We start from the raw sequence: 23,202 nt of genomic DNA on the forward strand, positions 1-23,202 counted from the left end.
AATTCATGTTCTTCATGCCCTGGGAATTCCAGATGCATTATTCGGACCACCCCCATCAGACTCCAAACCATGGCACAACTAGTTCCAGGTGTGCTCCCTTCCCCCATTTTGAGTATCCTCCCTGGAGATTTTGTAGATTTGCCTTATTAGGAAGGAATATATCATCACTCCAACATTAAGCATTTCATGCTGAAATAGTACTGCCCTTCAATCATCTGACTTTTCATGTGGGTACAGAAATTACCCTTTTCATACAGAGTCCCAACCTCTACTAACCTGATGTCATACACCGGAGAGCGTAGGTCATGGGGCCCATGAGCAAATGCGCAGTGGACTCCGTTCTTCGTGCAGTTTCCCTTGGAGTCTGTCTCATGAATGCAGATTCCAGTTTTGTAGTAGCGCAAGTGATACCTTCTCTCTGTGTCTCCAGTAGTTCTGTGCAAGAAGGGACACCTGAGGTACAGGAGGAGAGGGAGAACAGCCAAAAGTTAGTCACACAGGTGGTGGACTCAACACTACCAGCAGACATATTGCCGATACAGGACGCTGTAGTTGACAACACCCTTGCTAACTCTGCCTCTTCTCTTATGCTGTGCCTTCTAAAGCTACACAGAACCCCTAAACCTGTCACTACACGGTATATAATAGTTTCCCTCCCAGAAAGACAACTGGATTATTAAGCCAGCAGCAGCTTATTATTCTAGTCTAGTGACTGCCACGGATCTGGAAAAGAGCAAGGACTCTGTCAAGGCATTCCGATATACTGGCCATGATTGAAAGGACATCACATGGCACATACCATTTCCTCAGCAGCCCATCTAGACTTCGTGCTGTTACTGTTTCCTGCTGATGCACTCCTACAGGGCTGCGACAGTCTATCTATAGCCAGATGCATCCTTTATGCAGAGCATGGGACAAGAAAGGAGAATTACAATACTACCATTTTAACTGATGTTTTGTTTCCCCTCTTAGGCAGAAAAAGAACAATCTACACTGAGGAAAAAAAAAAAAAAAGACAAGATGGAATAGGTAAAGTTTAGATATTGCAGCATCAAGCTAAAAATACAAATCAGCAAAGCGTTCCGAGATGGCAACAGTTTTCATTCACCGAGTTTGAGCCAGATATGAATGAGTGATCTAGAAGCCACAGCCCTCAAACATTCTATTTCCAGTCCCTTCTAGTTCTCTTCTAACAAGGAAGAAAGTATTGAAACTGATGCCTCAGGCTGGGGGATCACTCCATTCTCCTGTAGTCACAAGATCTTTACTTAATCAGGCAAAACCAAAATTGTTTTCCCAATAAATAGCATTTTTCTGTGTGCTTATACTGGCACCATGAAAGGGAACTGAAATTCCATCTTTCTATAGCATCTCTCTATAAAACACTCCCTATATTTGACCACAGTTTGGCGACACTATTTATTCTTCCATATCTGTCACATGACTAAAGTTATATTACTGGGTTAACCCTTTAATTGCTGGAGTCTGCCACATGCACAGCAGAAACACTTGCACCTCCGCTCCAGTTAAGCTCACTGCAGTCACAGGGAGAGAAGACCCAATAAAACAAACTCTTCCTCATGTTGCCTTATTCTGGGTACCTGCCATTTCCCTACTGGCTTCTTAAAAGTTCAGGAAGACAAAATAAACTGGCAAGTAACCGATACGATTTAAAAAGGTGGGGATAAATCATTCAGGCAGCAGACTAGAGGACAAAGCCCCTCCTCTTTCAGCAAGCTGTTAAAAACTAAGCTACCCTGCTAGCGAGCAAGACCTATTATTTGGCAGTCAGGGACTTATGGGAACAGAGTCTTTCTCAGTCCATTCGTCAGTGAGCTCTTTTTCACACCTCAACTTTGCCTGAGCATGCCAAGGCTCATGAGGACACTGAACAATGCAAGAGCTGAATTCCCATCTAAGGCACCCTTACTATCACCTCTGCAGCAGGCCCGGAGCACATGGGTTGCTATTACAGTTTTTACATCTGTTCTCATGTTACGTATGTTACAAAGCTGCTTTACTGCTGACTTGCCTCACCTCTACAAGAACTGGCTGGAACCATCACCTGGACTGATCCCAAAAGCCTAATGCCTGAAAAGCAGGATGCAGTCTTTACTTACTCATCTCCTTCTGGGCAGATTCCTGTGGTCTCATCATACTTGGTACAGTAAATGTCAGGGCTGTAGTTAAATGTACCATCCCGGCGCCGGATAGATCTGCGACGACGCTGGTTGACAAAGTGCCAGTGGAAACAAGTGTAGGGCCGGTGCTGAGTGCACTTGTGCTGCACGAAAAGAGGGCACTGCTCCGTGCGGAACTCCTTCAGGTAACTGCGGGATGAGATCGAACAGCAGGAGATTAGCGCCAGGATGCTGGTCAGAGGCAATATCCAACCACCCTGCAGAGTCCAGGCCAAACCAAGCCTGCATCCATCACAGAGATGCCTGCTGTCCTTCCCACACCCTCCCCTGCTCTCGCTCTCAATAATGGAGGCTGGAAGCTGCTGCTCATCTGTAATGGGAAGATATCAGTTACCAGGCCAGTTAAACCAAACATGAATGCTAACGATAGCTGAAATCACTTTCTCTTGTGCCTTTCAGTATCATTTTGAAGAGGCTTTTCATGAGCTTAGAAAATAGTTTGTGAGAAAAACAGAACTCTTAAGTACCTTTCTATCTATTTCTATCTGTAAATCCGAGACCTACCTGGGCAAAAAGGGGTTTCCTTCCTAAAAGATATATGTTCAGTTTAAAAAAAAAAAAAAAAACAAACCAAAAAAACCCAACCACCAAGTAAAATACACTTCAATGTAGCCATGTTTAAAGCCTCAAGTTACTGAGAGAGGAAAATTTTTAAAAGATTCTTTTTCATGCCTTGTCCTCCTGGTTTAATTCAGCTTTTTCTTCACTACACGGTCACCTATGAAATTAAAATTAATTAATTTCTCTCCTGCAATCTTGTGAATTCAGAACTCAGTCTTGAAAAGTGAGATAACTACCGTCAAACTCCTGCGTGTTTATGTGCTTTATTTTTAATACGTAATTCTCTGAAAGTACGTGTCTTCTTTTATCCCGAGAACTACAGAAGTCACAAGCTTTTATTTGTGACACTAATAACAGTCTCTAAACCCAGATTGTAGAGGATTACAAAATGGTTTAGATCAACATAATGATCTGACTGTGATCTGTGTGTAGGTGCTTAGAAAACCCATGCTGCCTGAAACCCACTAGCTGCCCTGTATTTATAGGGAACATACGAACAGTTCAAGTAGCTCAGACCCGAATCCCACCAGGTTTGGTCTCAGAGACACCTCCAAGAACAACACAGAAGGCCCAGAGCAAGCAGACGTGGGGTAATTGCATCCCACAAGAAGTCACATTCTGGTCTCTTACATTTAGAGGTCAGTTTACACAGTGAGTAACAAAATTTGTCGGTCAAAATAAAAATGCTAGTATTTTGCTGGAAGCAACAGGATGATATAAGAGCAGATAGGGACTCATTTTAAACTGCTTATGTACTCTGAGGCAACAGAACAGAGTATAGGAATTTGTCAAGTATTCATTCCCATATCAGACAATCTTTCTATCATGTTTCTAAATAAATGGAAAGATGTCTGATGCCCAAAGATGTATTTACAGATAATATCATCATACTTGATTCATTCTGAAAGCAACATCTGTAAATAAAGCTTCCTTTCCTCTTTACCCCTGGCTGAAGAGAAGGCCTCAGGAAAATGCACAAATTCAACCAAAGTGGTTTTATTTGTTTGCTATGAAGAGAGAATATCACTGGCAAGAGCTTTCCTACATTGGATTCTGCAAGCACGAAAGGATAAAAGCTCTTCCTCCTCTTCAGCCTTCAAATACGTGAGACTTGCAGGTTCCAATGCTTTGGATCCTTGGACGCTCGGGGCTGGAGAGCCTCCGCAGCCGGCTGTAAGCCCTTTTCAACCCAAGCCCATCTGTCCCCTGCAACCCAGCATGGCTGGAACAGTATCTGCACTGGGGCCCAAAGCTTAACATTAGAAAAGCTGGAGCCAGCGTGCAGAAACAGGTCTGTTTGGAGCAGGTTATGGCTAACAACATCACTTTGCTCCTTTTTACTTTTAAAAAGCCAGCTCCATTCAAATGGAGATCCCTACTCCCCAACCACAGCAGCAATTCATCTGAAAACTGAATGCTGCAATAAAATTAATCAATTCTTGAAAAGCTTTCTAAGCTGTTGGACCAAGTACAGTTGTAAAAGGTGGAATTCCACAGATTATTTTATCTTATCAGCGCGCTAGTAAGACTTAGAACAAAAGTGACCATAACAACATTTAGGTTAGAAAGTGAATTAAGTAAACTTCAGCAGCATGATACTTAGGCTGCTGTCCAGAGATACTCTGCAGTCACCAACCAGTCCCTTCCACCCATACATCTCCACGTACACCTTAGAGACATGAGGTTTATGTTACTCCCATTCTACATATGGAAAAACTGCAAAACAGCTGGCTACGTGCCCTGGCCAGTATCATACAGCAATCGGAGTCGGCAACAGAAACCGAGAGCATTTAAACTCCTCCATCTTCACTGAAGTGAGTCCTGGGCATAATTTGAAGAACAGCACCCTGAACCTCTTCAATGCTTTGGAAACTAAGGGGAGACATCAGGCCTAAACAACCTGGGTGTCAAGCCCAGCACTCCAGAATTCTAGTGATAGGCATGTATGAAACACTCAAAACCCCTAAAATTTAACAAATGCATGATCAACCGAGCTGAAACAGCTTCCCTTTAGCAGGAGAGTTTAAAAATGTACACACTGACTAGGGAGTTCAGTCTCTGGAGTGTCAATTGTTGCTGAAGAGCATTGGAAAATTAATTGCATTTCATGATTGGCTAAACTCCCTGGAGAAACATTTATTATAATGTAAATGAGAGATAATTACATAAGTAAATGGTTCACCTGAAAAGTGTTTAACACATAACTTGCTTCATCAGAAACTCATTCTTTAATGCTGTCTATTAAATAAATGATCTCTCACTCTTAATTTCAAAGCAAGTCCTGCAAACAGGTACCACTGAGCTCTGCACAACACATTAACTGTGCATGATCACCTCTGCAATAGACCCAACAGAGGAAAAGGAGTTGTCACATTAACTCAGTCATTTCAAGCCTTTCAATCACTGCTTTGGGTTTTTCTTTTTTTCAAGCCTCTACAACATTTTAAATCACCCTCCTCCACGATAGCCTGAATGGTAAATTGCCTTATAGCCCTTTATTTTCTTGATCCATGAAGTGAGTTTTGGCTCCTCTGGGAGAGCACGGACCACTCAACCAGCCACTTTGTATTAAAATATATGAAAGGCATCTAAACCACGTGTTTTGGGAACACGGAAAGGATACACAGACCGCGCTACCGCAATGTGATGGCTCACAAAGCAGAAAGCTATTAATATTTCAGTAGATTCTTTGCAAAGGCTCTAAACAGAAACGCAGAAAACACTGTTACAACAGATTCTTCTGGTGTCAACGGTCTCTATAAATTTTTTTCCAGACCAGCTGAGAAAAGGAATTTTTGAATGACCCTTGAAACTGAAAACATGTTGATAACTGGTACACATTTCACAGCATGTCAGCCAAATGCTGTGTCTGTACAGGAAGAGGAAATCCAGCAATGATAACTTGCATTTCTCAACTCCTCTCTGAAGATTTCAGGAAACTCAACAGTCCCCACATGAGGGGAAGAAGAATTATTACCCCTATTTTATATAGGAGTTACTCCTGTATTTATTCAAAAAAACAAAACCGTGAAACTAATCAGTTCTGTTTTGGTCTACTTTACATGCACTTTCTTTTGCATGTGTGTATATGTAATATTTTCAAACCCATATAATTTTTTAAAAAGTGGAAAGCACGTAGCATGGACTTACTCTGATACTACATTAACATCAACAGCAATACCCACATTCCTGGAGGAAATGTTATCATTTATGAGTCCTACTAAACAAAGGCAAATGCAATTCTAAACAAATAGGACAAGATCGGCCAGAACAATGTAGATCAAAGTCCCCAGGCTGAATTGACCTTGCTGCCGAACAGGATGGACACTACTGGAAATGAAAGCATATTTCACCAGGAAGACAAGAGGAGAGGTTCTTAGACTAGCTTTGGGAACCCGCAGAGACTGACAGGAGCTGCAAAGTATTAGAAAAAAAACCTAATGCTACTTCGCTGAAATTCCACTTCCTCTGGGGTAGGATGTAGGAAGGGGCAGTAATTACTCTCTGCAAGAATTTACACTAGTGGGGAACTGCTAACTGTCTTTAATTGCTAGTAGCAGCTGGAGTCTCCAGGGCAGGGCAGCAAGTGTTTACATCTGCTGCTAGTAATTGCAGCTAGTTCCCCCTCTACCCTGGAGGAATCGAGCAACAACCTGCTTTGGGAGCTCCAGGAAAAAAGATGAGTGGCAGGGGGGAGGGAAGAAAAAAATTGTACTTCCAAACACCACCACAAAAGAAAAAAAAAAAAAAAAAAAAAAATCAAGTGTACAAAGAAAGGGGGGCGGGGGGCAACCAAGAAGGAACTCTAACCTAGAAGCATCATTTTTAAACTCAACATTGCAGCCTTGTCCTGGTCACATTCACTGCCTGCCGCTGCAGGTCTCTTGCTTTGCTGCAGCTTTACTGGTCTGGCTCTGTTCACACCTGGTGCGCTCAAGCAGCTCAGTACAGGAGGATACCTGCATCCGTACTGTGTTCCAGGGCTGGGAACTTTCTGCCAAACTTCACATAATCACGCATGCAGCGGCATGAGCTCAATTCAGGAAAATGTGCTGGTAATGCATGAACACAGCTAGGCTCTAAATTCCTCATTAAAAGCCTTACCCAAAGCTCCCTGAAATCACTGGAAGATGCACACTGACGCCAAGAGAGAAGTCCCTGCTTTGTAACAGAGTGATCAGGAAGACTGGGGAGAGAAGGAATACTGAGGAGCATTGAAATGAACGGGTTAAACCCAACTCTTCCAACCCCTTGTTGAGCCCATAACGCAAAGCCGGGCCCTCCCTTGCTTCCGACACCCCCTGCCGCTATTTGAAATCTTTGCATAGACCCCAAGGCGAGCTCCTCTCCTTTGCAGCCCTCCTTGCTCCTCCCAGTCAAACCCCTTTCTGCCAAAATTCCTTTCGGGCCCAAAGAGAGCGCAGAGGCTCATAAACAGGATCTGAATCTTCTGCAGCACTACGACTCCGGAGAGAAAACCATTAGGTAACTATTTGGCTAATCCAGACTAAGACACTGTCTGTAAATGTAGGAGAATAGTGAGATCTAACACCACTGTCACCCAGATTTCACATACATGTGGCTGTGTGTTTACACCCATGAAACTATGCTGCAGCACCCTTAGTAAAGGCCCGCGTGAAGTGATTGGTGCCAGTGCTCTTTATCTGGTGTTAGGCCTGTGTAAAGTACGGACGTCTGTTATGCTAGCGGGCAGATCCACACTCAAAAGCACTGGCCACTGTCAGAGGGACTCCATCCCTGCAGCTGCTCCTTGGTCACAAGAAACCGACCCAGAGAAGGCAGCCCAGGCCATGTTCAGACAGCACAGGCTCTGGTCATCTTCTGTAAAGTCTAGCCTGGCATGGACACTTCACGTTATTATTAGCAATAATATTAGGAATTACTAGTTCGGGGCTATATAAAGATTCTTGTACTAGCCACCGTCCAGAAGAGCACACAGGGGCAAGTCTAACCAAGAAACAAAGTGTTTGGTTGCATGTTTGTTTTTTAAACCAAGGCTTAAGTTCCTGATACGATTTCGGGTATCAGGAAGAAAAAGCTCTTCTGCCATTACCATTTATTTTAGTCCTGTCTGCCTTCTCTCAGCAGAGGATTACACTGGCAAAGATATAATTTCATGGGAATGCTGGGGACTTTGCTGGCACTTCTGTATCAGTCATGTCCTGCTGTTTCAGACAGGACTGCATGAGGCTATAGACCTCTTTGTAAAGTTTCAGGTGGTCCCAGTTCACCTCACTTGTAGACAGACATCCTTCCTGAATATTGCAGTCTGAATGACAGAGGTCACTGCTCTCAGCTGCTCATCAGCCTTCCTTTACTGGAAGCTCCTATTGGCACCAATCTGTCCAGACAGCAGGCTAGAGAAAGTTTTCCTAATTCAGTTTGGGGGGAATCAGCAGCTTAAAGTTTAAATTAGTGGTTTGAGCTAACACAGATAAAATTAACTGAAGTAAACCAGGCCGTACTTACCCAACAGACTGCGTGCAAAGCAGGCAGCATTGCAAAATCCAGGAGAAAATATCTAACTATAGATATAGATGTTTCTAATTCAATAATGCTTATCTATTGAAAATATTTTCAGAACTGCTATTTTCTTCTTAAGCTCAAAGAGCCACCCCAACACAAGAGGAGAAGAGCTGTCCATATTTAATCAGCGCTCTAAATTCATTTCACCCTCATAAAATTTTATTGCAAAAGATGATATCAGACACACTTTAAGTAAGAAACCCATGACTCAATTATTTTCTTTTACTGAACTGTGGTATTCCAATTGAAATGAGTCAGTGGTGCATGACAGAATCTACTTATTCCAACAGGATACTCAATAAAGATCCTACTAATGCACCTTTGGTTTAACATATCATTCCTGATAGAGAAAACCCATGATATGCAGCTCTGACATTGCTCAGGAGTTTTTGCTCTTAGGGCAAAGAAGATATTCCAGAGTGAGAGGGGGAAAAAAAAAGGGGGGGTGGGGGGGTGGAATTTAAAGGATAGTGTCATTCCAAAATAATTAGTCCAGAATGGATATTCTGGAACAGCTATTCAGTTTCTCCGCATTGGCAGTTCCCTGTAACACCCTTACTATCTCTTGGCAAATCAACAGGGCTACTAGAAGGCTTGGCTTTTTAAGGAATCCCTCGGTGTAGCGAGGGGTTCGGCAGGTTGCCTACCTTGGGGCTTTTATTGCTTCCAGTCACCACGGAGTCCAAACCCTTTCAGAGAAAGGGGTTGATAACAGCATTCACATCATTCCCATCTTATAAAATGTTGGCATTTCAGTGCAAAGCAAGCTTCCTGACAGGGAACATAGCCTTCGCCTCCCAAGATTTCTTCGGATTTGGGAGAAAAAAAAAGTGAAACAATCTGACTTCATAGGAGTTGTAGTAGTTCCCTGTTCCCAGAGGCGGGCACAAGGCAACCAAATCCCTCAGCTGACAGCTGCAGACTACCAGCAGCCTAGTTTACAGCCTGCCTAAACCTCTGCAAGGAAATGTTTAGCATCCTTCTAATAAGAGCAGTAGTTAAGACAAGTCTGTTTCAATAAACAGTATTTTTTACTTACTGGCAGATCTAATGTAATATTGAAACAGAGCCGCACATGAATCACTGCTGAATATCAAACAATAACAAACACTTTTAGCAGCAATCTTGAAGGTTTTCATCATGATTTCAGGAAAAGTTCTGACCAGGTTTTACCAGTGATCTTTAGCAGTTACTGTGGCTCACCACTATTGGGTATTTCCCCGTTTTCCCTATTTAATGGTATTTTTCTAAATAACCTCAGAGACATTACCAAATCCTCACACTTCATATCAAGAAGAGCTTTTGCATACTCCATACATCACTTGACACAAAATCACCACAAAAGACATCTCTCTTTCAGTACACCTCAACAACTATCAGTCTGTTTGCCTTTCCATATCCTCAACAGCCAGGTGCAGTTTTGTAAACCTTGCAAAGATAGGAAAGCATTTAAACCTCAAAGAAAAATATATGGATCACTTTATAAAAACAAAAGGCTGACTGTGACTGTAGGGAAGGAGAAAAGGATGAGGAAAAAGTTTCAGTAAGCTCACATCTGTCAAGAAGATAGACTTCACATGCCTCAGTGTGTTCTTTATCACCTAAATAAATTGAACCATCAACTGGAAAAAGGTCACACAGCAGACAGCACTGTGTGATTTTAAAGCTGTTAGATTTCCCCTTCTCCATTAGAGCTTGACAATAATGTCAGTCTAAGGGCAAATAAAGAAAGTGAGAGTTGGAGAGACTTATTACAGATGCATGGAGTTGGGCTTGTTTGGTTGTGGAGGTTTTTTTGTTTTAAGAGTTCATATAACTCAATGTGTACCTTAGCGATCAAAGAGACAACTGTTCACATCCATAGCCCATGGCTCCCCCACTTTTCGCTACGGAAATAGGTAGGCAGCACTCACAAGTTTTCCTTTTTCTAAGCATCTGATCAATTTAGCAAGTAAAGTTGAACTGGATGCTTCCAAATAAATGTTAAAGGATAGAGTGTACTGCAGAAGCTTAAACACAAACTGCTAGATTACAGAAAACTAAGGATAACACACCAACAAGTACAATAGTAATATTCAACAGTAACTTGATAGCTACTGTAACTCTATTTTTGGATTTCAAAACAGATCATGGGGTGGACAACAATGCAAGTAATTCAATTCAGTCGCGCGGAAAGAACTATCTACTACCCATACTTTATAGATAAGAACTTTTGACTGATTGACTGACTGCAAAAGTCCGTGCTAAAAATAACATGTTGGCAACTATCAGAAATGATCGGGACATTTTTCAATGAAAAGAAAAATGTCAGACAAACAGTTGTGTCTTGTCTATATTGAAAAACTAAGGAAAAACAGAGAGAGAGACTACAGCATGGTGCCAGCCCATCACGGGAAGACAGCCCTGCACCAGATTCAGGCAAAACATTGTGTGGTTCCCACAGTTATAGCAAAAATGGCTTTGGTTTCAGAGAAATACCGTGTTGTAGCTAAGTAGCTCACCAACGCTCTGTCTTGACAAGGAAAGAAAATCGAGGCTTTCAACTCAATAACTCAATAAAAGGAACATTTATCACATTTGTGAACAGCCAAGACACAAGCTCCATGGACTGCCAATTGCGTTACAGTCTGCGGGTGCCAGGGGAAAGAGGTGCTTGTTCAGACTCCCCTGGAGCTGTGCATCCCTTAGGCTTGGCATACATCGAGTTGTGTCATTCAAACCCCACGAATAAAACAATTCGAAGCATTTTTTTGGCGGTGTGCTTTCTTTAAAAAGCATAAACTTGTTGCGTCAGTGGACCATGAAATATATATGACCAAGCCATACCAATAAAATCCATTTTAAACACAAGTGTTTGTTTACATAGAGCTTTCACCTTTTTAATTAAAACAATCCAAGCGCAGGCATACGCAAACATTTAATTGCTCTACATTTCAGAGATGTTTCCTTAAAAGCCATTCAGCAAGATCCAGAACTCTGCATAAAGCTTTGAGTTTACCTTTACATTTCCTTGAGTTTGACCTCTTTTTTCCCAAATTAGTTGGCCATGAATATGTATTACTTGACATGACCTCAAAATTAACTAAGCATTTAGACAGTTCATGCAATGGTTTAAAAAAAACACAGCTAATTTTTTTCCAAGTTTAAATGACATATTTTCAATTTGACACTGCTAGTTTATGTAAACACCACAGCTGTGCCTGAAGTACACCTCCCTGTTTTGAAACATGGATCACCCCCAATTCAGACAACCCTCATCATTCTGTGGGTTGGTTTCTGCTCCACAAACTATTTAGCTGCCATTAATCCTTCCCTACAGCACCTGTGTTAAGTGCTGAGTCTATGAAAACAGGATCATATTGAAATAATTATTTTTCAATAACGTGTGGGTTGAGCCTGTTTCAGTGAAAATACTGGAGCTTATTGCATCCAGACAGCTGTACACTGTTGAAGGTTTATACCTGGTTTAATTGTCAGCACAACATATCAACACATGCTTAAATATCAGCAGTTAAATATTTTACTACTAATTACTTTGCAAAAATATCCATCCACAGGCTTGTCTATTATGGTCATTTATTCAGCTTATACCCAGATGAATTTTCTATCTTTATTAAATGGTTTGGGTAGATGATGCTTCTTTATCCTAGCATTCATGTTTGTAGCCTCAGACACATGGAAAATGTCTGCAGAAAGGTAAGAGTTCAAATAGAGTTAACACACATCAGGTTTGCTACACTAGACTACAATGAATTAAGGTCTTAATAATACACTGATGTCCTGTGCTGTAAAAACTGAAGTTCCAGCTTCCAGTAAAGTTCTTCCACACTGTACTTCTCTCACCATCGATTCAATCACTAACAAAGCCTACCCAGGGCTAGCAACTGTAGAAACACTAGTGAAGGCTGGGAACAGGGCTAGGCTGTTTTAAAACTTGTGTTACTCACTCTGCTACTTCCCTAAAACAAAACATCCCACATGCAAGAATCTGGAAAGGCTAATTCAGAAAAATATTCTTTCCATACAAGCCATTACATAGCTCAGGGTTTCAGTTACAGACTTTTATGAGCATTTTTAGGCAGCTAACCTTCAACATCTTATCTCACAAGACGTGCTTCAGAAATAGAGCACAGTAGCCTTCATTCTCCTGACCACGCCAAGAACCCCCATGATTTAACAAACAGCTCGTAGATCAATTGCAGCCCCATACTACAACAGTTTTAAGACAGTACATGAACTGTTTGAAGGTCTATACTTGCACTGGACCAAAAACAGAAAACCAAAACTCCACAAGAAATGACAGATCTATAGTGCTCTCATCCAGACCAATCTACGTTTGAAAGTGAAATGGCATCTGCTCCTTCTCAGGTTAAACGCCAACCAGATTTGCAGCCGCCTCTTTGGAAAGTCTTACATTTGTGAACAGACATTTTCTGTTGTGAGTTTCAAACAAAACACTGTGATTATCTAACAAGCATGAACCTGCATCCCATAACACATGTGCCAGCGCAAAGATAAAAGCCAACTCTTACTGCTTGATTATGAAGAATCAATGTTAGCCATTCAATCGATTTTCTTTTCCGTTCAGCACTCAAATCAGACTTCAGCCATGTCTGCTACAGCCCACTGGGCTCTTTCGACACTCCATAAGGCAGGCACACCTCAGAATAAGAGTCCTACACACACAGACGGACTGGTCCAAAAGAAGCACCATTATACGACCCCACGCCAGACCGCACTTCAAACAGGTACGTTGACATCAAGATGTATACCAGCTTGACATCAAGATGTATACCAGCTTGACATCAAGATGTATTTCCACCAAGGGGAAAGCAGTCAAATCCCAGGCTATACCACAACTTCTCATTTTCCATTTTGACTAATCAATACATGAATAAATCTGGTGGCACTCTCAAGATATTTTAAACGGGCAAACGATATTTTTTTTTGTTGTTTCTGTACAGCTGCACAATTGCCCTAAGGCATCTGCTATTTTTATTTCTGCAATGATGGCAATATTCAAGCACTATTAATGAAAGCTCAGAGTCTATTGAAAATTAGAGGAGAAAAATCACCTCTGAGCATATTGGGTGTGGACTGACAGCTTCTTTTTGAACTGTGGTGACATGCTGAAGATGAAGGCTAACACGTAAAGCAATACTGACTTTAATTCAGATTTTTGCAGATATTCATCAGGTATAGTTTCAAGAAACTACTTCCCTTTCCATATGTGCATGACTGCTTATTAATCTAAAGAAAGTCTGGGCAGACAACAATAAAGAGCAAGCCAACCTTAATTTCTTCACTGTAATTAACAGTGCCATCATTCTTAATAAGCCAATATGCTCTACTGAAATGTATTGCAATTTTTGACCAACAGATAGCCAGGGATGGCCTAAGACTTTTCTTGTCTGATCACAAACTTGGTCTAAGTTTCTCTTCTGCCAGTGTTCTGACAACTATATTCAATTAAACCTCTCTGACTTTTAATAAGAGATAAGAATCAGGCCAGTATCAAGCATTTCAGTGAGCTAGCAGTTTTATTGCCATCATTGCACTGTAACACTTAAGATTGAAATATTTCTTTCAAAGAAAACCTAGAACTTTTCTTGTAACAATAACCTAAACTTGAATGAACACTATGGCAGGGTGAGGGTGTATGAGTCAGAAGAGAGTCTGCAACAAAGCTAAGAAGAGAAGAAATTGTTGGTATTCATTTTAAGGGAACATTCATTCCAACTGATATTTCAAATGTCAAACTGGTATTAACCGCATCAAGCGCCGATCAAAATACACAAGACACAGATTGCTGAGAAAATTATCACAAGCATCTAAATTGGCTGGCATCAAGAGGTGGAGTTTGAGAAAGTACAAGCCTTTAGCATCTCCCTATGTACCCTTCTGGGGAGGCTCTGTATTTTTGATTGCCCCGATACAAAAGACAAACTATCTCTCAATAAAGTAGAGTAAAAAGGTAGCCAAGAAATTGCACTTGCTCTACAGCCTGCTGGCACGTGGCCATTCATTAAGTTAGGACACTAGGGGAATTGCTGGCTGACTCTGGGTGTGCACAGGGCATAGCTTTCAGTAACAACTTTATACCTGATTTGCAAGTAATGCGCTGAATGTTACAAAAAGTTTATAGAGTATATAAACTCTTTATAAGACAGAGACCTCTGTGATTGTCTCCTTCTTGTAGTCCACGATTTCACCAAAAACCTAGTTTAAGGAGGAAACTAATTGACATAATATTAAAAAAGCAATGACAATTAGACAAAAAAAAAAATCTTAGAAATAGCTTAGATGTAGGTGATTCTGTTAGGCAAAGCGATGGACCAAGTAACTTCCCACCATCTCTTTCAGACCTGTCTCTTGTGCTTCCAAAAAGATTTATGAAGTTTTTAAAAAGCAAAAAGTTAACAGAAGGAACAAAACACCAACTCGGCATCCTCTGAAAGTGAACATAGCTCTTAGTGTCCTGGCAAGCAGGTTCTCATGAGCCTTGATGCAGCAATTTAAGACATTATTGCTCCAGCTCTTTATTTTGCTCCTCTCTCAGAAATTACAGCTCCTTATAACAGGGTTAACAGAAGGGAACGCTTGCCTGCTCTCTGGCTGCCCCAGTTCACAGCCTGGTATATTAATACAGTCTACCAGTGACACTTAGCTCATGCTAATATGCCTCACAATAAGCGTGATTAACTGATGTACTGACACAGTCCCTCCTGCCACGTTGTTACAGGGGCAGTAACATCCAGCAAACAGCTAGGCAGAAATGCTGTAATGCACTGCAGGAAGATTTTCCAGAGGACACTGGTAACAAGTGTAACAAGAAGGCTGCACATTTCAGCTGCTCGTAGAAGTCAGAAAAACCTTATTCTGGTGGAAAGAAGAAAGAAAATAAAATACTGAATTCCAACAGAATTTTCCTTAAAATAAAGCCATGCAATATAAAAAAAAGTTAGACAATACATAAACATACAAAATGAGAAAAAATGATACAATGGGAAACTAAACTCTGAGGTTTTCTAAAAGAATTATTAATTTTGTCTCCCATGCTACAAAAAATCATCCTATATGCTAATGTAAGCAATATGTAAACATTAACACTTTTTTTTTTTAATCAAAAAAATTGAAAGAACCATTTTCCAAGTTGGAACAATTCTGCATGACTGAATCCATCTCCTCTTTCACAGAGTTTTGGATTTTTGAAATACCACGCCTAGCCAGACCAGAACTAATTCTGAAAATGTCAAAGCAGTACACGAAGCTTTTCACTCTGCAAAATGTTTATATGCCACCTATAGAGCGGTTATCTGTATGTAAATTCCCTGTCACTTTTGATAGCCAAAAATACTCACTTATTAAGTGTAAACATAGCAAGCAAACCACAGCTCCAGTCCCACTTCAACACAAGGGAGAAATACCTTGTGGCCTCAACACGTGCAGTAATCAGGACAGCGCAGTCCTGCACGGAGCCTGTACTGATGGGGCCAAATGACCCACACCGCCCACGAGCCCATCTCTCAAGCTGCAGGCTCTCAACACTCATCCTTTGAAGAACCATAAAGTCTAGAGTGTTATTTTTCAGCGTATGTATTCAGTAGTAAGCACATACTGTGAAGGCAGCCCTTCCTGTTCACACTCCAGTACTTTATATTTCCAACTTCCTGTAACCATTCACACTTCCTAATAACAGTTTGCAGTGGACTTGTATTCAGTGAAGTTCACAAAGACTTAAAAAACAGCAATAATAACCAGCTTATACTTGCCTGAGAAGCTGACATTTACAGGCAATGATGTAGTAGACTGCTGGTAAGTCCCTGGTTTAGAAGTATTGACTTGTTCTGTGCTCTCCTATCTCCAAGGGTATTACCAAATCTGAAACCTAGAAATGCATAGGGTTTTCTTGTCGTTGTTTTTATTTTCCAGGTTGTTGGGGGTGGTGGTGGTGGTGGTGTGTGTTTGGCTTTTTGTTTGTTTTGTTTTTTGTTTAAACAACAGGGCTAGTTTCTATTTTTGTATATGTCCATATCAGCTTATTGATCTAAGGGTTGTCACCAGTAAAACCAAAGCAGAATTAGGGCAACAGTTTGTTATTTTAGAGTTCTGATGGTTGAAAAAGAACACAAAAGGTTTCTGAAAACAATTGCAAAAGTCTAAACATATTTGCTAGGTTGTGAAGACCACCAAATCCAAGCACATCAAAAGTATAATCTAACAGACCATGCAGACAAATGCTAAGGGTCCTAGAAGAGCAAGCCACTTATTTAAAAAAAGAAAAAAAAAAAAAAGCAACAACTCTGAAAATGTGTTAGCTACACATCTGGTTTTTGGTTTTCTCTCCACAGACAGTCAGTCTGCACATTTGAGATCCGACATGCTGTGTTTGCCCTGACAGTGGTAAGACACTGTCCACTGATAAGAAGATAAGGATTACTCTCTGTTATTACAAATGCTTCCAGGTGTGTTTTTGTGTTCCATTGGTTTTGAGTAAGAATTTAAACATATGATTTTGAGATAAATAAGACTGCACATGCAAGCTCTTCATTGAAATCCAAGTCCACCTATGATCTCGCTATTTTTATTTCTTCTTTACCCATATTCCCATCACTGTCCTAATCACAGTTCCTATTTAAGGCTGAGAAACCACCAGACAAGGCATTACTCAAAAACATGCAGATACAAAAATGTCTTTGATTTAAGCTGTAACTAAAGCATTGCACCAACCTGATTTTCATCCCCACTTAAAATGTCCTTCACTCAAGTGCACTAGTCCTTCTACCTCTAAATGGCTGGCATCAAAATGCTTGCAAGATAAAGCTTGTGTGAGTGCAAGCCAGCAGTCGCTAACATGACAGCACAACCAACCGCATGGATGCAGTTCTAGCACTACTTACAGGGTACTAATCTTTCAGGAATTTCCCACAATTCCTCCCCTCGTGCAAAAGGAAAGACAAGTTTTTTTTCTTTTACGCTGCAAAGTCGTAAGTGCAAAGCTTATCTTGCTGTAGTACAAAGGAGGACAGGATGAGCTCCCAGGCATCTCGGTCCGGAACTCAAGCAAGGGTACAGCCTGTGGGGACACAGAAACCTGAAATTTATTTACAGGATGGCTGTGCATATTTAAGACAGGCACGCTCAAGAGAATTATCTTGAGTTGCGATGATCCGGGTTATGCCCAACAAATCTGTGTCCCAAAGAGTTTATCACCTAAATCAGAGTATTTTCAACACTGCTTTTGAGCATGCGTACGTTGAATAGATTAGAACAAAGGCACCCTTCTTTTTTTTTTTTTATTAAATGGGTTAATTTATCTTCACCCAAATGCCTGCTTTCCTGCAGAGTTACTAAACTTTTTGACTTTCAGGTGAATGCACAATGAACAAAGGACTGCTCCACTTTCACTTATCTAAATTCTTCCAGATCAATAAACACCCAAGCAGCGGATACAATCTTTACAATTCACAATTAAAGAGTCCGGTCTGACTGAAAACCAATGAAGACGGCAACAGCCAAATGGATAGACTGTACCAAAACAAAGCTACACCATCATACTCACTATCTACAACTCCAAGTGACTGATCGCTTGCTTTCGGTTTCTTTGAACTCAGCCTCTATCCACATTTGTAGATAACACATTAAAGACAGAGATAGATACACACAAAAATAACCATGCCAGCTAGAGCTAAGAAATGGGGCAAAGTCAATACTTAGTTGAGGTTTGACAGCGCGTACCCAAACCAAATCCACTTCCCGCTACGAGCGATCAACTAACCCTGCGCAGCACATTGCCCGAAGCAGATCAAAGCCGCGCCAGCCCGCAGGTACCCCAGAAACAAGCCCATCTCGCCCGCTTGTTCTGAGGAACACACTGACCTCATCCTGCGACAGGAGCTGCGGGATCGCAAGGAACAGCCACACACAGAGATCTCTAATCCAGCAATCCAGAGAGAACACAACAGCAGCTGTTGAGTATTTCATTACTCACTTGAATTCTGCAAACGGAATACCAGATCCCCAGATGAGAAACACGCCATTCATAATTAAAGTTTGGCGTATACCAGAACAACTTGGTCTCCAGGAGTATCTAGCTGCATGCTACAACTACGACCAAGGACACAATCAAAGGGGTTTTTTAGGCTCTTCTTCCGCTAGCAAACAGTGCCAAAGGTGTGAGATAGCATCGATAATTCTGTTTTTTTCAGATTTTCTTTTGCTGTACATCTAGAACAAATATAAAGGCTTCCTGACAGGATCCAGAACTGCAGTTCAAAGTACCTAAAAATCTCATGCAAATGAGTTTAGAAATCGACACTGATATGGAAATTGGAACATTTCCTAACAAATACAACCAAAACTTTCCAAAACAGAGATCCCCAGCACCAGATTGCCTGTCCCCAGGGAACAGCAAAGTATGCAGATAATTAAGTTTACTTGAGTTTACAACTTGTAACCTTCATGTCGTTTTATGGAAACAAACTATATTTAAAGGAAAAAAAAAGGAAGAAAATATTTACATTTTGACAACATACAACTTGTTCACAGGAACGACCACCAAATAAGTTCCCATATGTTATCAGAAGGAGGTTTACAGTATGATGTGACCTAGTATACAAATCCAAGACTTTCAAAGTATGGCTCACATCCCGCTGTCAGTACTCTGCAGCCCCCAAACCCACCCTTCACTTATGGCTATTCAGCTTCTCTGCAACTGTTTTCTCTGAACTATTTTTAGCATCCATCTGAAAATACATGTTTTGCTCCCTGGAAAGAAGCTAATTGCACCATCACCTCTGTTCCACACTGTCCCATTTTCCTCCTATGTCATTTTCAGCTACCGGGTCCTGATCTTCCTTCTTCTCCTCCCATTTCTGGAACTCTTTCTTCCACTGTTTCTTTCCTAATCCTTGATATCCTTGTTTCTATGGTCATGCTTAGCTATGTTATCACCTTCATCTTCCTCCTAGTGTACTTACAATCTCTCTACCTCCTCCTCCTTGTCACCTGGGTTTTTCCTGCCCTCTCACTTTTGACCAATTGCTTCTCTGTCGTGGCGTCACTCCATCTCTAAGGGTAGGTCCTGTACCCTCCTTTACCACTACAGCAACAGTTCTAGCAGACTCGTTCATTCCAGTTGTTCCTCCAAGGTGGTCAAACTTTAACTGTAGACACCACCAGAAATAAAGTAACCTATGAGGCCGTGACTTGCCAGCTCCCTGAAGATCACAACAGGATATTCATGATGGACGTAAAACCTAGAAGCCCTCATTCTGCCATAGACTCGGTATTCTGAACAGCCTGAAGGAAGAGGATGTCAAATAGCCTGTGATCCCTGCAGCAGGCATGTGGGTTGTATGGATCCATGCCTCTGCATTCTTGCAGCTCTTTTTATTCTGTGTATCATAGCGTGAACGCAGGGAAGTCCATCACCAACTTTACGAAAACTCAAACTAAAAGAATACAGACCACACTTTGAACCTGCTCTTCTCATATTGGGTGGGGGCATCAACACAAGAGAGAGATATGGGTAATTTGTACCACATTTTTTCTGTATGCGGACAACACCCTAAAATGATAAGGGTAGACAGTTTGGCACACATATTTTGGTCACAAGGAACAGTCCCAAACTTTTTCCTTTTAAGGAGGATGGGAAACACCTGTCCTATTTCCATCCATTACAAGTCCATCGCTAGCCCATCCTCACGAAGACAACGCTCACTCTCAATCCACCCCGTTATCCCTATTGCAAAAGGGGAACCGAATATCGTCACCGCAACTTCCAATGCAAACAACTCATCACAGGCCAAGTTCACATAGCACAAGCTCCAGGAGGTCGTATATCCTTGGGACAACGCAGGGAAACGATATTTTTTGCTTAGGGAAGACGCATTCCAGCAATAAGCCTTCACTGAGGCACCATCCCCAGCGACGGAGGCGATACGCACCAAGAGGCGATACACACCAACCGTGTTTCCTTCGCGGAGCAATCACACCCAAACGGTGCAAGAAAAGGTGGGAGCGGGACAAGCACTTCTCATGATTTTCGTGCAACATTTCCGATGGGGGCCGTTTCTCACGCGCACGTGTAAAGCATTGCCGTAGCTCGCCTGTGGGCAGCTTCTCAAAGACGCCTGCCCCGACGAGGGATGGACCTCGAGCCATGCCCGCACCCAGCAGCACGCGAGGCGCAGGCGGGCAAGCTTTCGGTCCCCGGGGACCGCCACGCGGCGCGGCACCCGCTCCTCACGACGCCTCCCTCCGCGGGCGCCCCCGGAGCCCCCCGGGACTCCCCAGGGAGCGGAGGAGCGGGGTGACAGCCCCGGGCGGCAGGACACGAGGAGCCCAGCGCCCCAAAGGGCCACCGCGGCGCCCGCGGTGACACACGCGTGGGCCGGGGGAAGGGGCGGCCACCGCGGCGTGAGACACGCGGGGACCCCGGCCGAGGGGGCCGGGGCGGCAGGGCGCAGCGGTGACAGCCGGCCGGCCGCCCCCTCGCGGGGGCCGGGGCAGCGATGGCGGACGTCCCGCCAGCGGGGCCGGGACCCCCCTCCCCGCCGCCCCCGGGGGAGGCCGCGGCCGCCGGTACCCCCGCCGCCCCGGTGCATCACGGTCGGCGCGGCCGGCGGGGGGAGGGGGAGTCGCTCATCCCCCGCCCCGCCCCCCGTCGTCGTCGTCGTCGCCCCCCCACCCCCCCCCCCCCCCGCAGGCGGGACCCGCCGGCCCGCGCCGGCTGGGGCCGGTTCCAGCCGGTGCTGCGCGGGCGGGCGGCGGGTCTCCGTGCGCGCGTGCCGCACGCTGCCCGCTGACGTCAGGCGCGTGTTGGCGCGCGGGCGGGCGGCGGCGGCGGGGAGCTCTCGCTACGTACGTGTAGTGCTGCGGCTTCTCGGGCTGCGCCTGCAGCGCGCTGGCGGCGCTCGCCGGCCCGGCCGCGGCAGGGCCGCTCGCCACCGGGCCCTTGGACATGCCTCCTGCCTTCCGCTCCCGCCGCCGCCGCTACCGCCGAGGAGACCTTTATTATTCACTCTGCGCGGTCCGCACGGAGGGCGCCGCGCGCAGGCGCCGCCGCCGCCATTGCCGCCCCGGTGCGCGGGGCGGGGTGGGACTTGTAGTCCCGCCGCGCGCGCGCGCTCCGCCAACCCGGGACGCGGCGGGCGGCGGCTTCCGGCCGGCGGGACTACAACTCCCAGGGGCGCCCCGCGGCGGCGCGGCCCGCACTTCCTGCCGCGCGGGGGGCGACGGGGCTTGTAGTGCGAGGGGGCGCCGCGCCAGAGCGCCCCCCGGCGGCGGGGCGGGATGGCGCCCCCTGCGAGGGCCCTGAGCCGGGGCCGGCCCCGAGCGGGGGCCCGAGGCTGGGGGGGGGCACCGGGCCCCGAGGACGGCACCGGGCCCCAGGGACAGCACCGAGCCCCGGGGATGGCGCGGCCCGTTCGGCGCAGCCCCTCCAGGCAGGTGGGGAAGGGCGCGGGGGAGGCTGGGCCGGGAGGCTCGTGAGAGGATGGGGAGTTATTTGTGGCAGGCGGCCTCACTTCCTTCCTTCCCCCGCTTCCCTCCGCCTCAGGGACTGAATGTGGACACGGGAGCACGGCGTCCCGGCCAAAGGGTTATTTTAGTGTTGGCATCTCTCATCGCTCCGCGGCCTTCCCCACCCACAGGACAACGCTGTCCAGGAAGTGCCTGGGAATAGCACTGCAGTCCCAAGGAGGAGGAGGAGGAGGAGGAGGAGGAAGGCCCAGCGAGCCGCATGGAGAACCTACCTCCAAGTAGGTGACACCAAAGGCCCCTGGATGCTGGGTCATCAGAAGATCGCACAGGCTCCCTGTCCTTCCCCTGGGAGAAAATCCCCCCCCGAAGAGCTGTGTCCAAGGAAGTGGCTGAATTCCCATGCAAAGAGCTTCCTCTGTAACTTAACTTCTCTCCCGGGGGAAGAAATTATACGAGCTTCTTTTAATAGGTCTGTGATCTCTTGGGCTCCACACGGAACCGCTTCTCTCGCTGCGATCCTCCAGCTGTGTGGTAAAGGGCAGCAAGGATTTATAAGGCAAACACCTTTTTTTAACTCTGCCAGCATGTGCAAGGTGAACGATGTTAATAAACTCTCGGGCCTGGTCTGTGTGCTGCCTGTGCAGCTGTTTTGGGGAGGGAAATAACTTTTTTAATTCTCATTTACACTGATTCAGCATCTACTGCGGGCAGGCTTTTACTGGGGTAATTTAATAGCTTATTTCCCTGCATTTGGAGGAATAAGTCATGGGATATCAATACCCCCTTATTCAGCTAACAACCCTCCACAGGAGGCTGGAGTACTATAATTATGCAGCTCTTGGTCAAGTAGGAAAACTTTGCATAAGTCAATACATGTGGAGGTATTTCAGTTAATATCTACATATACACATCTATATACCCAACATAAAATCACTGTCACCGATGAACCCGCAGAAAAAAAACTTCAATTATCAACGAATCACACTGAAAACACCATCAACGTGCACTTGGTGCACAGGGATTCAGAAACCACGGACTCCAATCCTTGTTCGCTGACGTTTAATTGACAATCTGGTACTGACACCATTTCCTCTTCCAGTTCTCTTTTGTTTCACAGTAGGGACAACTCACCGCACACTTTGACAAGCAACAGAGAAATGTTTAGGATACACCTGGTACGTGCGCCCAGGATGCGTTTACTTCCATCTTTGCGCAGGTCCTTGTTAACGTGCGCTCATTTGCTCTCTCCAGCTTTGGCGTCTACGCCTTTCCCTCAGCCTGTTTCATCCAAGATGGTGCACAGCTTTTCTCCGGTCTTAAAGAGACCAAAAAATCAAAAGTATCTCTAAAATCAGAAGCGTAAGCAGCCACTGCTACAAAACCATGGGAAAGGATAAGGAGCCTCTCA

At 44.3% G+C, this 23,202-nt stretch overlaps 1 protein-coding gene across 2 annotated transcripts in view; it reads right to left on the reverse strand.

Moving 5' to 3' along the window:
• UNK (unk zinc finger) overlaps nucleotides 1–21,275 on the reverse strand; it is a 45,916-nt gene extending 24,641 nt beyond the window's left edge. For both annotated transcript variants that reach the window (XM_075720234.1, XM_075720233.1), the window contains exons 1-3: nucleotides 21,178–21,275; nucleotides 2,121–2,330; nucleotides 277–453 (exon numbers count right to left, since the gene is read on the reverse strand). In XM_075720234.1, the coding sequence (XP_075576349.1) occupies nucleotides 277–453; nucleotides 2,121–2,330; nucleotides 21,178–21,275 (485 nt within the window). The remainder of the gene's footprint in view (nucleotides 1–276; nucleotides 454–2,120; nucleotides 2,331–21,177) is intronic.
• Between the last annotated feature and the right edge of the window lie 1,927 nt (nucleotides 21,276–23,202).

Source organism: Pelecanus crispus, chromosome 12 (genome assembly GCF_030463565.1).
Source record: "Pelecanus crispus isolate bPelCri1 chromosome 12, bPelCri1.pri, whole genome shotgun sequence".
In the NCBI taxonomy this organism is placed as follows: Eukaryota; Metazoa; Chordata; class Aves; order Pelecaniformes; family Pelecanidae; genus Pelecanus; species Pelecanus crispus.